At 41.8% G+C, this 14,347-nt stretch overlaps 1 protein-coding gene across 1 annotated transcript; it reads left to right on the forward strand.

The window, feature by feature from the left end:
- The first annotated feature begins 13,631 nt into the window (after window positions 1-13,631).
- On the forward strand, window positions 13,632-14,078 carry ATOH7 (atonal bHLH transcription factor 7). Its single transcript, XM_054984263.1, has one exon. The coding sequence runs from the start codon at window positions 13,632-13,634 to the stop codon at window positions 14,076-14,078; it is 447 nt and encodes a 148-aa protein (XP_054840238.1).
- The last annotated feature ends 269 nt before the right edge of the window (window positions 14,079-14,347 follow it).

Here is a 14,347-nt window from a genome sequence, read left to right on the forward strand (position 1 = left end):
GAAATGGGCACAGGTGGCACACCAACCAAAGCTGGGCAAAAGCACTCGGCAGTACCACAACCTCCTGGTTTTCTAAGGTGACTGCTGTGCTGAGCAGAACTCCCGAACTGCAAACTTCCTTTGAGATTCCACAGATTTCAACCACCCTGTCAGTATTCCTAGTGAGGCCTTGCCTTAGGGCGATTTTGGCTGAATGGAGTAAAGGAGGTACATGGGGCTACCCTCAATGGCACTGCTTTGGGTAAGCCTTGAGAAAACTGGATAGAACAGTAGTTACTATGCGCAGATTTGGACAGCTAGCTTCAAGCTAGGAGGCTTGGCTTGGGGGGTGAATACCAGCAATAATTAACCTGTGAGAAATTATTGTAGGGCTCCTTAAATCTATAGCTGCGTTAAGGAAGCAATTACTGTTCTCCTGTCCAGATTTAACAATAGACAATGTGGTTTTCTTTCTCAGGGGAATAAAAAAAATCAACCTAATAACTCTTTAAAGCACTTCCTATCTAAAACTTCCTGACTAAACCAATATACTTGCTGCTTGACGCAGATTTCTTTTTTTCTTGCTTAAAACCATTTTTGTATAGTTTATTTTTTTCTTTGTCTCAATTTCTGTTTAGTGCAGAAAAAAATAGGCAGAGCTCAGGTGGGCGCCTGGGCTCTAAATGTGTTTATAATCAACAGATTAGTTAATCAGCCATGATTTATTAATGATGAATTAATTATCCCTGATTTTGCATTTCTGCTGGCTAAATGGAGCTTTAAAGAGGTTATTTTATTAATCATCGTGGTGCTAATTGCAGACACTTACAGAAGGACTGCTAATTAAACATGCAACCGTGTGCAGAACAAGGCCTTGGCTGCTGAGAGTGGCAAGAATAGAAGCCCTCATTTCCTGAGCCACAAAACTTTATTCCCCATGAAATATTACAGTGTTGACCTGACCATGCTAATTAGTTGCCAAGAGTGGTTTTAATACATTACAGTGGTTTTTGTCAGCAAAATAATAATAATAATAAATTAATTTATTCACCGGCCAAAGGGGTGCATGGCATTGGTGGCACGGAAGCCAAGACACAGTGGTCACAAGTGAACTCCTTTTGTGGCTTTTTTTTACACGTGAGCAATGCCGCTGGGTATGCAGTTCCATGTACTGGTGATGTAGTAGTTCACCCTTTCACATCCAATTAAAACCTTTCTGAAACAAGAGCAGCAGCAAAGTTCCAAAACTGTGCAGAGGGGGAGGGGAGGGGGAGGGCACAGCAGGATGCTTAATACAAACACAGGAGTTCAGACTTTATTTCATAAATTTAAAACGTGATGAAGTCTAATCAACCAAACACCCTACACTGTTCAAAAAGACACGGCATCAGCTGTCACAATGGTTAACATTTCAAACTTCTAATACTAACAAATTTAGTGCATTATGTATAAAATAGGCTAGCTGGGGAGAATACCTATTCAAATATTTCAACGTTCGTCTTCACAGATTATATTGGAAATAGATTCTAGAGAGCTCAATCTTGGCTCTGTATAAACCCTGTGATTATCATTGACTTTTTGGCTGTTTCTGTGAGGTGAATTATACTGAAAGAGTTAGTTTCCCCGCGCAATTGTATTCTGCCTTGTTTCTGTCTACATATAATTCAGAGCTGGAAACAGAACTTCTAGCAAGAGAAAGGAGATATACTATGATAGAAAATGTGAAACAAATGGTCTGAGGCAAAAAGCGCACATAACCTTGTCAAGCAAGTCTTCCTGAGCCTGTGTTTGCCAAGGCACTACAAATGTGGAGTAAGTGCATTGGTACAGGGAAGGAACGGGGAAGAGAAGCCTGCAAGACTGCTGGAGGACACTATTTGTATGTTGATATTGTGCTATAGCAATCTAGTGCCCTCTCATGTAAAATTTTAATAGAGCTATTATAGTGCATGCATGAAGAAAAGAACAAAAAACGTTGGTGAGTCGCCATGGTAGCACAAGCACTGTGGTGCATACGTGGCTAGGAAAAGTCTGAGGAAAGTACACAGAAGACTTCAGTCTGGATGCTCCGTTGCCACCACCTATACCCTTACATTTGTAGTGGGGATGAAAGCAACGCAGGGGATGGTTGTTGTGGGGAAGCAGCCTTGGTTGATAGGAAGAGGGTCTATTTCATCCTTCCAATGCTCACCAATTCCCCCTCCCAATCGTTCCAAGCCCTTTCTCCCTCATCTGGGAGAGCCAGTTTGGTGTAGTGGTTAAGACTGCGGGACTCTAATCTGGAGAATCGGGTTTGATTCCCCACTCCTCCACTTGAAGCCAGCTGGGTGACCTTGGGTCAGACTCACAGCTTCTAGCTCTCTCAGCCCCACCCACATCACAGGGTGTTTTGTTGGGATAATAATAAAAGGAAGCTTGACGACTCACCGGCAGGCTGGGTTGGCACTGGGTGCAGGACGCGGTGGAGGCAGGATCACCTGGAGGAGGAGCATCCATCCTGCGCTGGTCCAGCCGTGTGGTCAGCGCCATTTTCACCTGAGCGTCATACTTCGTAAACCGCTCTGAGTGGGTGTTAAGTCATCCGGAAGGGCTGTATATAAATCGAATGCTGTTGTTGTTACTATTATTAAAGTTGATCAAAAGCAGCCTGTGGGGCATTTTACAAGGGAAAATAGAGGGCTAGGAGAAAGGATGGGAACTCTGTTCTGCCTTGGAGATTATAGATCTCCCTTAATTAGAAGAGCATCAAATACAGAAGCAGTTAAACAATTGTTTTAAATGTTTTTCTTTGTAACCCGAAATCTTGTATAACCACTATATTACTCCATGTATTTGTTATTTAATGTTTATTGTTATTGTTTCCTTTCTATAATCAATAAAAGTTATTTAAAAAAATACAGAAGTAGTAGTAAAACAAAATCATGAGAGAACTCTGTTTTGAGCATAGCACTATATACTTATTTATATGCCTGTGGAAATGTTTGTAGTTAAGCAAAATTAGGAAAAAAGAATGAAAGAAAAGTCACATCTAAATTATTAACAGTAATTGTCAGTGATGGGCGGTGGGTAAAAGAAAGGTCTGGCCTCTGCACAGCAAGAGGTCATTGCTGGACAAGGTATCCAGAAGGGATGAAGGGGAAAGCTTAGCAACAGCCAGGGGCAATATGGCTGAGAAACAATCTGATTTCATTGTCTCAGCCTTCAGTGTAGCATGACAGGGCAACTTATGCCACAAACACAATTTTCCCAGGATCTGACAGGAACATATGTGAGAAACTGGGATTAAAATGCAGAAAAAAATATTTCCAAATAGGATATTCCATATTTTCATGTAAAATAATCCACACATCTCTCCAGTAGTTATCCTATGTAATTTGCTGTTCTAAATACGGTATTTAGAAATCATGTAGTTTTACAAGCTTTTAGAATGGAAGCAAAACGGACACAATTACATTTAGCTCTTAGAAAAGCCCACAACCAAACCTGGAAACATTTTGCCGTGACAGATGCTGAGTTTTACCACTTGCTGGTATGGACAGATTGCCAAGAATAAATATGGAAGCAGTCATGTGGAAACCCTGGCCTTGCAGATTATGTGGAGAGGAAAGCAAAATATTTCATCAGGTTAAACAAAGGCCTTGTTCACACAAGCAGGAGAATGAGGTTGTGGTATAATGGACCAATCCACTGCTGAGAGTTCACAAATAATTGCATTTTTAATCCTCCCCTCAGTTAAAAACTCCAGGCAAATAGAAAACCAGAACAACAAGCAAAAAAGGAGGTAGAACTTTTCTCCCTGCTGTGCTTCTTTTTTACTGGGATGAAGGGTTTTTTTTGTACGTTTGATGGAAGATGCGGTCCAGAGGGGTGTAGTCCATCCCACCACCTCACGGTTCTATCACTTCATTACTTCTTCATTCTCTTGAACCAAGCCTTATTTGTTTAGTTGCCTAATTGTCCATATATCTAAAAACGGAAGAATGGTATTTTTTTTATTACAGTAAATTTCAGAATGGTGCAGTGGCTAGGGTGTCCGATTAGAACCGGGAGACCCGGTTTCAGAGGAAGCTCACTGGGTGACCTTAGGCCAGTCACGGGCTCTCAGACTAATGTGAGGGGGAAAGAGGGACAGGGAGAACTGCTGTGCTTCTTGAAGGGATGGGCTAAAAATGCACTAAAAATAGTGTAACATGATTCTGATTTTCTGGTTTTGTATTTTAGGGGGCTCGCAATAGTGGTGGAAGGGAGGGTTGTCTGCTGCAACTGATCTTTTCATTGGGAAACCTGATAAGCTTGCAAAGGTTCCCCAGAACTATTTGCATTATCAATAAGTCACACGTGTCACGGTACCTATTTTTGTTTCTTAAAAACAATAGCCTCATACGGTGTTTAAAATGACAGATGTCATTGTAGGCCAGTTGTTATTGAGACGGAAATTTACTTATGCAACATGGGGACCAAGTTGAGGGTTAGATGGTTTGTGCCTACGGTTGCCAGGTCCCTCTCTCTGGCGAGAGGGGGGTGGCCTGGCACTTACCTCATAAAAACTTCCTTAACATCCATATGTCCACTGCAATTTCAGTGGTGTTAATCAGTTGAGGGTGGGGAGAACCATTTGAGTTACAGCTAATAAGACATAAGAACACCTATATGCTGAATGAAAGCAACACATACACATGCACAGCCCCACCCACCCCCATGAAAAGAAAACAGAATGAACTCAAAGCAGCACACACACACGGCCTCCACAGCTCCCACACACCCATGAAAAGAAAGCAGAATGAACTCAAAGCAGTACACACACACACACACACACAGCCCCACCCCCTGAAATGAATTCAAAGCAGCACACACACACACACAGTCCCATCCACCCACTCCCCCAATGAAAATCAAACAGAATGAACTCAAACAGCACACACACACACAGAAATCCATGAATGAAATGAAAGCAGAATGAACTCAAAGCAGCTTAACCTCCTCTGGAGAGCTGGCCCCAGCAGCAATGCTTGCACTCTCTCTCTCTCTCACTCAAGAATGGAAAAAAGCAGAATGAACTCAAAGCAGCTTAACCACCTCTGGAGAGCCGGCCCCAGCAGCTCTGCTCTCTCTCTCACACTCATGAATGAATGAAAAAAAAAAAGCAGAATGAACTCAAAGCAGCTAAACTTCCTCTGCAGAGTTCGTGTCAGGCCCCATCTCTCTCTCTCACACGCACACACACACTCACTCACTCACTCACAGAGGAAAGGAAAAAAAGTAGAATGAACTCAAGGCAGCTAAACCTCCTTTGCAGAGCCCGCAGGGCCGAAGGAGGAAGGAATCATGTGGGCAGATTCTAGAGCTTCCAGAACAGCGTTCCGGAGTGTTGCCTCTCAAAAAAAGCCCTGCTTTTACTAGCTTTAACTGGTTAGTCAGCTGCAGCCTTTCCTGAGCAGAAAATATCTGACCACTATGGTGCATGCCCTAGTTACATCTAGATTAGATTACTGCAATACACTCTGCATGAGGCTGCCCTTTGAAAAGTGTTCAGAAACTTCAGTTAGCACAGAATGCTGCAGCCAGGATGTTGACGGGAGTGGGTCATAGGGACTGTATCACTTCAGTATTGGCTCATCTACATTGGCTCCCAATTTATTTCCAGGTGCAATTCAAAGCGCTGACACTGACTTTTAAAGTCCTATAAGGTTTGGGACCAATATAGCTGAAAGATCTACTTCCTTATGAATAGGGTTGCCAGGTCCCCTTACCCTCCCGGCAGGAGTGTGGGGAAGACACGGCCCTTTCTTTCTTCTTCCCTGCGTGCATACGGTCCCACAGCTGTGTGATGATGTCATTTCTGGTGATGTCATTTCTGGTGACATCACCACACAGGCATAGCAGTGCTCCTGTGCTTCTCAGCAGGCCGATTTGGGCCTCAAGCGGGCCCAGTTTGGGGCTCAAATTGGCCTGTGGTTAAGTGCAGGAGTGCTCTTGGGGTGGCACAATAACATCAGTGACATTGTCGCACTGCCATGGGAGTGCACCTGGTAGGATTGTTCCTGTGCTTTCCTCCCTCACCAGTCAGGTAAGAGGAGGCAGGGGGTGGAGGGTGAAAGCGGGGGATCCCCACCCCCACCAGGGGAATGGGATCCCTAATTATGAGCCTACCCAACCACTATGGTCATCTTTGGAGGCCCTGCTTTGAGTGCCTTCTGAGATTAGGTGGGTGGCAATCCAAGAGAGGGTCTTTTAGGTAGTGCCATCCAAACACTTAAATCTTTCTCCCTTTCTCCAATCGCAAATTCCTTCTGTACATCTTCTGGTTTAGAAGTGGTACTGGAGAATATTGCAAGCCTTTGCATGTGATTTTTACTGTGCAAGCCTCATAAAGTTCAATGAGATTTTCTTCCAGGCAAATTTTAGATGTTGGTCTGCAGTAGGACAGCAGGATTTGAGTCCAGTGGCACCTTAGAAACAAACAAGATTTTCAGGGTATGAGCTTTCAGAAGTCAGCACTTTAGACTCATGTCTGAAGAAAGGAGCTCTGATTCCGGAAAGCTTACATTCTGAAAGTCTTGTTGGTCTCTAAGGTCCCACTGGACTCAAATCCTGCTGTTCTCCCAGGCAAGAGTGCCTAAGATTGCAACCAGAGTCTCATAGCCCTGTGCTACACCAGCTCCCTATACCGACATTTAAAAATATACCTACATTTAAAACATTTAAAAGCCTCCACACAGTTAGCCCTTTTGAAATAAAAAATGACAATTAAAATATTCACTAACAAGAACAGACAAGCAATACTTTTGATAATTAGCTAGTAACTTCCTTGATAAAGTAACAATTTCAGCAGAAAAAAAGGACATTCAAAAAGAGCACCTGCTCTTGTAAAATTACTCTGCTGCAGGTCCCAGCCCAGGAGAGTTTGCAGATGGTTTTGTATTTACAAACCTGACCTCAGCAGCCCTTCATCAATCTTCAGCCAAGTGATGCTGCAGGAAGCATTGAACATGATGTTCCAGGGTTCTGCAGTCTTGGAATGGCTAGTAACGAAAGGGCTAATTAATAAGGGATTTTTGCATTTGCCTATTTTAACTCTTATAAAATATTCAAAACGTACCATTCTGGAACAGGCTTGACTAATGGGTAATTGGTACTAGCGTGTGGGGATCTCGGGTAGCTAGTATCATTTTATCTGAGGACCAAACTACACACTACAGGGTGGCATGTTAGTGGTTCTGTGTATGTTTTCCTTGATGTCAGTTTTTTTGGGGGGGGGGTGTTACTTGTAAATCATCTTCAGCAGGACTCTGCAGAGGCAGCATATAAATCCCATAAATAAAAATAAATATGCATTAAAACCACTTAACACTGACTGCAACTGGGAGTGGAGAAAGTCCTGGTGGGAGTGCTTAAGCGTTTCTCTGCAGGCAACAATGCCCAAATCTAGCAATGGCCATCCTACAGGAGTGCAGTACAGCTACACTAGAGTGCAGGAAGTGCCAAATATTTAATCCAATAGTCATACGCTTGGTCTGGAAAAGAACATTAACAGTTTTGGGTGAATAAGGGTGTCTCTAGATGTGCAGGTTTTAAAAGAATTGGGCCCAGGTTCTCCAGACCCAACTCATGTTTCTTGCAGCCACATAGCAGCTGCAGGGAATGACTATTAAAAATAAAGGAGAGCCCCCAATGGTTCAGAACACCATCGTGTGGGAGGAAGGGCTCCCCCTCCCCCCTCAAGCCATTTCCCAGTGTCAAAATAGCATGGAGGAAGGGTTTCCCCCCCTGTTTTTACTGCTCCACATGCAGAAAATACTCCACGTGGAGCAGCAAAAACAGAGACATTCCCCACCCCAGACTGCTGTTTTGGAAAATAGCTTGAGGGGGGAAGGCAGGAAAGAAATGTAGCATCCAACATTTTATGATTGTGCAGCTTTATCCTAAGTGTAATTACTCATAACTAAATCCATTTAGTGTTTTCTCTAAAACTTTCCCCAAAGCTCACAACTTCCCCTTTCTGGGCTGTTTCTGTATTTTTTAAAAATGGCAGTATTTAACTATCATTTTTTAAAAGTCATATTGATTTCAATGAAAGAGTTAAGCCGGTACCCTATGCATGCTGAACTGTGGCTGGATTGTTCCCAGCACTTTTAAGCAAAAAGGAAAGAAAATGATGTCAAAGATAAAGAAGACAGTTCTTTCAGCAGCAGGAAATGCACCAGGGGCTGCAGTTTTCAAGATACTGTTTTCTTTTTTTTTTCTTTGCTCCTTTCTCAGAAAGAAGTACTTTTTAAAATGCATATGGAAATAGCTTGAACCCTTCACTGAAGCGCTCTGCTGATTTGTGATTCTACCAAAAATAATATATGTAACTGGTTCAACCCATTAGAGACTTCTAAAACATTCATTACTGACCTCAGGATTGCTTTTGTCTACCTACCTAGCTATCTAGGGAAAGAGGGGATGGAATATATATTTTTGCCTTCATTCTCCGTTGTTTTCCCAGCAGGAGGCAAAATAGTTAATTAGGTTGGGGCCATTTATAATCTCTTCTGGGATAGCTCCAGCCATAATGCTGGACACTGCTTCTGGGTTAATTCTACGCCAGGCCAGCCACTCCAGTAGAACATATGGGTAGCCTCTAAGCCTTTAGCACAAGGTGGGGGGCTCCCTGCTGGGAAAACAGTGCATAACAAAGCAAAAAGGCTACCAACGTTGTGAGTGGAGGTCAAAGTAGCTCTCAGACCAAACAGCATCTGGCAAACTGTGCCAACTGGAAATCAATGGGAAATGATGGGCTATAGGTCATAATTTTATGCCCATTTGCACGAGAAAATCACTTTGAATTAAAAAATAATGTCTGCACGTCATCTAGTGTCACAATACTGTCATGATAAATGCATTGTTGTTGGTCCATTAGTTGACAACCCAAGCAATGCGCTATGCCATTGTGTACGATGCTAAACTTTAGCTGAATACAGAGTGCAATTTCCCAAACAGTGATCGGTCACCGTGAGCATGTGACCAGTCCATAGCTGGTCTTTGTCATCTTGTCAGCTGGTGAGAATAATTTGAGAGGAGCAGAAATGTAAGACAACAAGCCATAGAAAACTGGCTTGCTAAGTGATTTCATGTCCACTGTGATCTTTTACTACATTCAATAATCATGAGAGGAATTCCTGCTTGCAGAATTAATTATTATTTTCATGAAGCCCTGGTACATGTTTAGTTCTTGAATTAGGAGGGTGAGAAGCCAGGCACCATGCTTTCTAGATAAGAAACACTGCTAAGTCTTGTAGGCTTCCAAGTCTACATGTCTGGACAGTCGGTTTCAGTGACTAGCTGGAAGATTCAAAATGGTGACTGAGCTGTCCATGGATTTGGGTGTGTGTGAACACAAGGTTTATACAGATTTGTATGTACCCTGTTAGAAACAAAAATCAAAATACTGCACTATGGTATAAAAAAATTTGATTATAAGAGCAGATTTCTGAGTCAGGCTCAGGGATCTTCTTCTTTGTTCCTCTCCGTTAATGAAGAAGGTGCTCCCTCAAGTAGCATTGGTCGTGTGAGATGAAGCATAACGGAGTCTGTTTTCATTCCTTGTAATAAACTGAATAGACAATTTGTTCAGTCTAAAGGAGTTCAGGTTTATTATTCCTTATTATAAACTGGATCTTGGAGTAACAGGAGTACCAGAGAGGAGAATTTCATTTTGCATGCTTCTGCATTCTAACACAGTAGCCACTTTGAGCTGGGAGAACATTCCTTTTTGACTTTACTTATTGTGCTCATTTCAGCTGTGAGCATAAAATCTGACCACAGACCCAAAGCACTTCTTTGACCCCAGAAAAAGAATAAATAGCCTTGGTTAATCCTAGTGGTTGATCACAATTTAGGCCTCAGATTACAAACTCGTTTCGGTATCTTTCCTATGTATGCTTTATAAGCAATCTCATATACGCAAACATCAAGACAGAATTTATGGCATGTTTTTCTCTCTCCCAATGAACTCAATAGTTGCGCATCTTGGGAAAAAAAAGTTACCTGTACATGCCATGTACTTTCATCCCTCAGACTCCCTGTCATTCAGATAGGCTGTTTAGCTTTTAAAAATGTTTTAAATGCTACGTTCTTTTATTTCCTTTTAAAAATAAAAATAGCTCAATCAGTTTAAAGAGAGTTGCAAAACTACTCCAGAGATTGAGAGGTGGATTTATAACATAACATGCCAGCTGATCAGCATCATGCGCCGCCAGCTTCTACTTCATACTTGCAAAATGTGTTTTTCATGAGCTCATCCATGGAAATTAAATGGTTGTTTTGAACAAAACTCAGTGAGTGTAGTTCCAAGGATGCCCTTCACTCAAGTGACAGCTGCACCCTACAGTTACTCTCCATGGTTTTGAAATCAAGTTTTACTTTTATTTTTGTTCACATATGAATTCTAAGGATACCATTCTGGAATCTGATATTTCTAACATTACAAAAGTATAATCAATGGACATTTTATAAGTCATTAGTTGTTGCCATTATTATTTCCTTTAACCTAAACACATTTCCACACTTTACATTATTAATATGTATTTAGAAGCAACATTACTTACTCCTTGTAGCTTATTTTCACCTTATATAGGACCATCCAAATCTTTTAGCATATAATATAGGCATTAAACTCTCTTCTAGCTGAACTCTGTGAAAGAGCACTACTTGCCAAGTAGCATCTTGTAATTTTGGTTAAGTGTCTTAAAAGTCAGAACCCTCTTTTTTAAAAAAAAAAAAATCATAGAGTTGACAGGAAATTTTATTATGAAATGCCTAGAAATTTGAGGATAGCCCTGGTTCTTTATTGTCCACCAAATTTCTGGTCAGTGAACTAACTGGTCCAAGATTTCAACTTGGATTAAACACTCCAAAATGTAAAACTGATCTACACGTTCAACAAACTGATGTGGTAGAATCTTTCCTGGGCTGCTTTCTTCAGAGGCCAGGGCCCACAGGCACAAGGGAAGGAAACACACACACTTTACTGGGATTCAGAGGTGGCCCAACCTAATTTACAAGACCATTACAATGGATATGGCCTATTTATGTTACTTCAAATTAAAAGCAGAACATTTTCTTGTATGAAAAAGGCATGGGATGGGAGTGGGGTGGGGAGTCTGCTTCAGACTGTCAAGTTTTGTTTTTTTATTATGCTCCTGCATGTAGAAAACTGGCATTTCATCAGACACAGAGAGAAAGAGACAGCTAAGGAGAGGGTCTAGTCCAGCCTTCATCCTTCAGTGCTGATTTGCAATGTATGTTTTGCAAAACTTGTCCTCTTTTCTGACAATCTCTAACCTGATCTCGCAGCGCAACATGTGTAAAACTCTTTGGAAGCAGATACCAACAAATCAAATCACAAGGTAGTAAGTAAGACTCAACTGCAGTTTGTTTAGCCACGATAAGACCATTTAAAAGTGTTTAAATTTCAGATGCAAATTGTGATATTAATTGTATTGCTCAGGATGTGCACCTAGGTGCATATATAAATCTCTGTTAAAATTGCATGCATGTGTGCAGTTCTTATTAGAAGAGAGAGACAGGAGGAGAATGTTCTCTGGCATTTAAATGGGGAGCTGATGCTGAGAAAACACCAATAGCTTTGTGTCTGTCTTGACACTGTTATTCTTATGTGTTATCCTAATGACCAAATATAATTAATCACCTAAGTATTTTAGGAAAGTAATGCTGAAACATGTAAAGGACAGAATTTTTTTTAAATGGTGAAGGGATGGAAGACACCCCTTAATGAAAAGAACAAGTAGGGCATCCAGAATGTAATAGTTATTGAAACATTGAAAACTCAGTAGACATTTTGCTAATGAAATAATGTGTAACCCCCGCTCCCCATTAACAAGGCCATTTATGATGCTGAATATTAAAAGTGAAACACTAAGCCGAACAGCCTGCATTTAACATCTGTCAGGCTGGAGTTCACTAATGTTCAATTGCATCCCATTGTTTCCAGATTATTCAGCCTCCTCCATTGTCATTGCCTCTGTGAAGGATTAATCAACTGTTTTCAACCACTTGATGTTTCAGAGTCATGATGGGAACAATTGGCCTACAGTTTTAGATCAAAATACTATGCTACAAGTCTGAATGGACACATGACTCGTTCATAAATAACTGGTAACAATTTAATTAGTGCCGAAATCAAATAAAACATCCTTGTTTTGCTTTATGACCCTTGGCAAGTTTTCAAGTGGAATGGAAATGTTGAAAATGTGCAAAACTTCTTTGGGAGAGAATTAAAACAGGTCGCAGAGACACAACATAAAGGGGAAATGTTTTTATCTTCCAAGTAGCAACAGAAATTAAGAGAAGATAATTAGAGGTTTCCCAAGCTTTTTTCCTATTAGAATTTGCCTTAAATTTAAAATAGTACTAAGATACTAATCTATACTTTTCTTGATGTAATTCTGTTTCATGCTGTTCTCAGGATTTACAGTTTTGCTGGAGGGTAACAGTGTACATACATTCCAAATTCATTTACATTAGACAGTCTTTGATTACTTTCCCAAATATATTTTGACATTAGGAATATTGCAAAGCTATGTTAATGATCAAATATATGTAAGTGATATATTCTAATGTGCCAGTTGCATGAAAATCCCTGCCTTATTCCTCAGGTCTCTTTTGGTTATTAGATCAGCACTGGCCTACTAGGTGTTCGTGGCAAACCTTCTTCCTCTTAGGTTTCAATATCCCTGTTAGCAGTTTTTCTTGCCCCCAGCCAAGCCGTTCCGAGCAAGCAAAGGCAATGCTGTCCATGTGTCAGGAAAGGTTTCTGCTGATTTGCAGAAGAGTATTCACTGCAAAGACCTTTGCTTAGCTGTTGCGATTCTTGTGGGGCTAGCCAGACACTACTCCAGATGGCAAGTGTTAGCGCTGGACAGACATGGCTTTGGGAGAATTTGCAACAGACGAAGGCTGCAATGTCAGGATTTTGTTGGAAGGTTTTTTTTCCTCTTGTTCCCAGGGTGGGAAGGTGCTGGGATGGAAACACAGAGCCGCCCACCCACCTGCTGCCACCTGTTCCGTTTGTGCTGTTGCTTCTATAAAGACTTCCCTGGCTTGAAACTTGTGCTCACTGACCAGCAGTAGCCGCTGAGGAAGAAGTGAGAGTAGTTTTCCCTCTTGGTTTCAGGTTAACAACACAGCATCAGGCAATAGGAATAGGATTTTCTCCCCTTTGTCTGAACAAGCTATTGCTTTGGAATAGATTTAAGTTCTCTTCTTTTACTATTCACTGAAACCCTTTTGGATTATATAGACTTCCTATGCTTGTTTTCCCTTCCTCCATCAATTTATAACCTGAATACTTGAGAATAGCAATGGCTGTTTGTTTCCCTCTGTTTGGCAAACGGAGAGAAGAAGACTGAAAATATCATGCTATGATGTGTGTTTTTGCTTGCAGGCTCTGAACTAAGAGCAAGGGACGCCTTCTGACCTCAGTGTTCCAGGGAGATGCTGTTTTTGAAAAGAAGCACACCTCCTTGAACTCTGGGGGAAGTAGCATTTTGTTTTGCCTTTGGAAAAGCACAGTTGGAGTCAGCAAGAGCTTCCTAGCTGCTCACACATTTTACTTGGCTACAGCCCTCCCCTCCCCAGAAGCTCCCCATATGAAACCCTGCAAACTGAATCATCGTATGGAGTCTAGCTTGGAAGTGGATGCCCAGAGCAGAAGCGGGTCGGGCTGTGCAGCAAAGTGTGGCTCCGAACGCCTGGAGAACGCAGCCAAGCGGAGGCTGGCAGCTAATGCCAGGGAAAGGAGGAGGATGCAGGGGCTCAACACTGCTTTTGACCGTCTCCGTAAAGTCGTCCCCCAATGGGGCCAGGACAAGAAGCTCTCCAAGTATGAAACCCTGCAGATGGCCCTGAGTTACATCATGGCTCTGACGAGGATCCTCGCCGAAGCCGAAAGGTACAACACGGAGAAAGACTGGATTAACTTCCACTGTGAGCATTTCCACCAGGAGAACTACCCTGCTTACACAGGGCAGAAGGTGGCTACGGAAGCTGGTCCGTACGCACAGAGACTTTTCAGCTTCCAGCCTGACAGCTACTAAATAGCATGTTCCTGAGATTCTTGTGATCTTGTGCAGGCCACACTGGTACTTCTGTTTCCAAAAACCTGAGAACATAAGTAAGCATCTGCTTAAGGTATTGTGTTGTTGTTCTCTGCCTGTAATGTAGTCCTATCCTTTGGAAGTTGATTTTGAGCATTTTCCAAATGCTATGTATTGACACAGGTCATCATGACTGTGCATGGCATATTTTGCATTGTTTTCTGAAATGTGCATGGCATATTTTGTGCATGGCATATTTTGTGTTGTTT

This window comes from Eublepharis macularius, chromosome 6 (genome assembly GCF_028583425.1).
Source record: "Eublepharis macularius isolate TG4126 chromosome 6, MPM_Emac_v1.0, whole genome shotgun sequence".
NCBI lineage: Eukaryota > Metazoa > Chordata > Lepidosauria > Squamata > Eublepharidae > Eublepharis > Eublepharis macularius.

Coding starts and splice junctions, on each gene's coding strand:
- ATOH7 (XM_054984263.1), top strand. CDS start 13,632: ATGAAACCCTGCAAACTGAATCATCGTATGGAGTCTAGCTTGGAAGTG.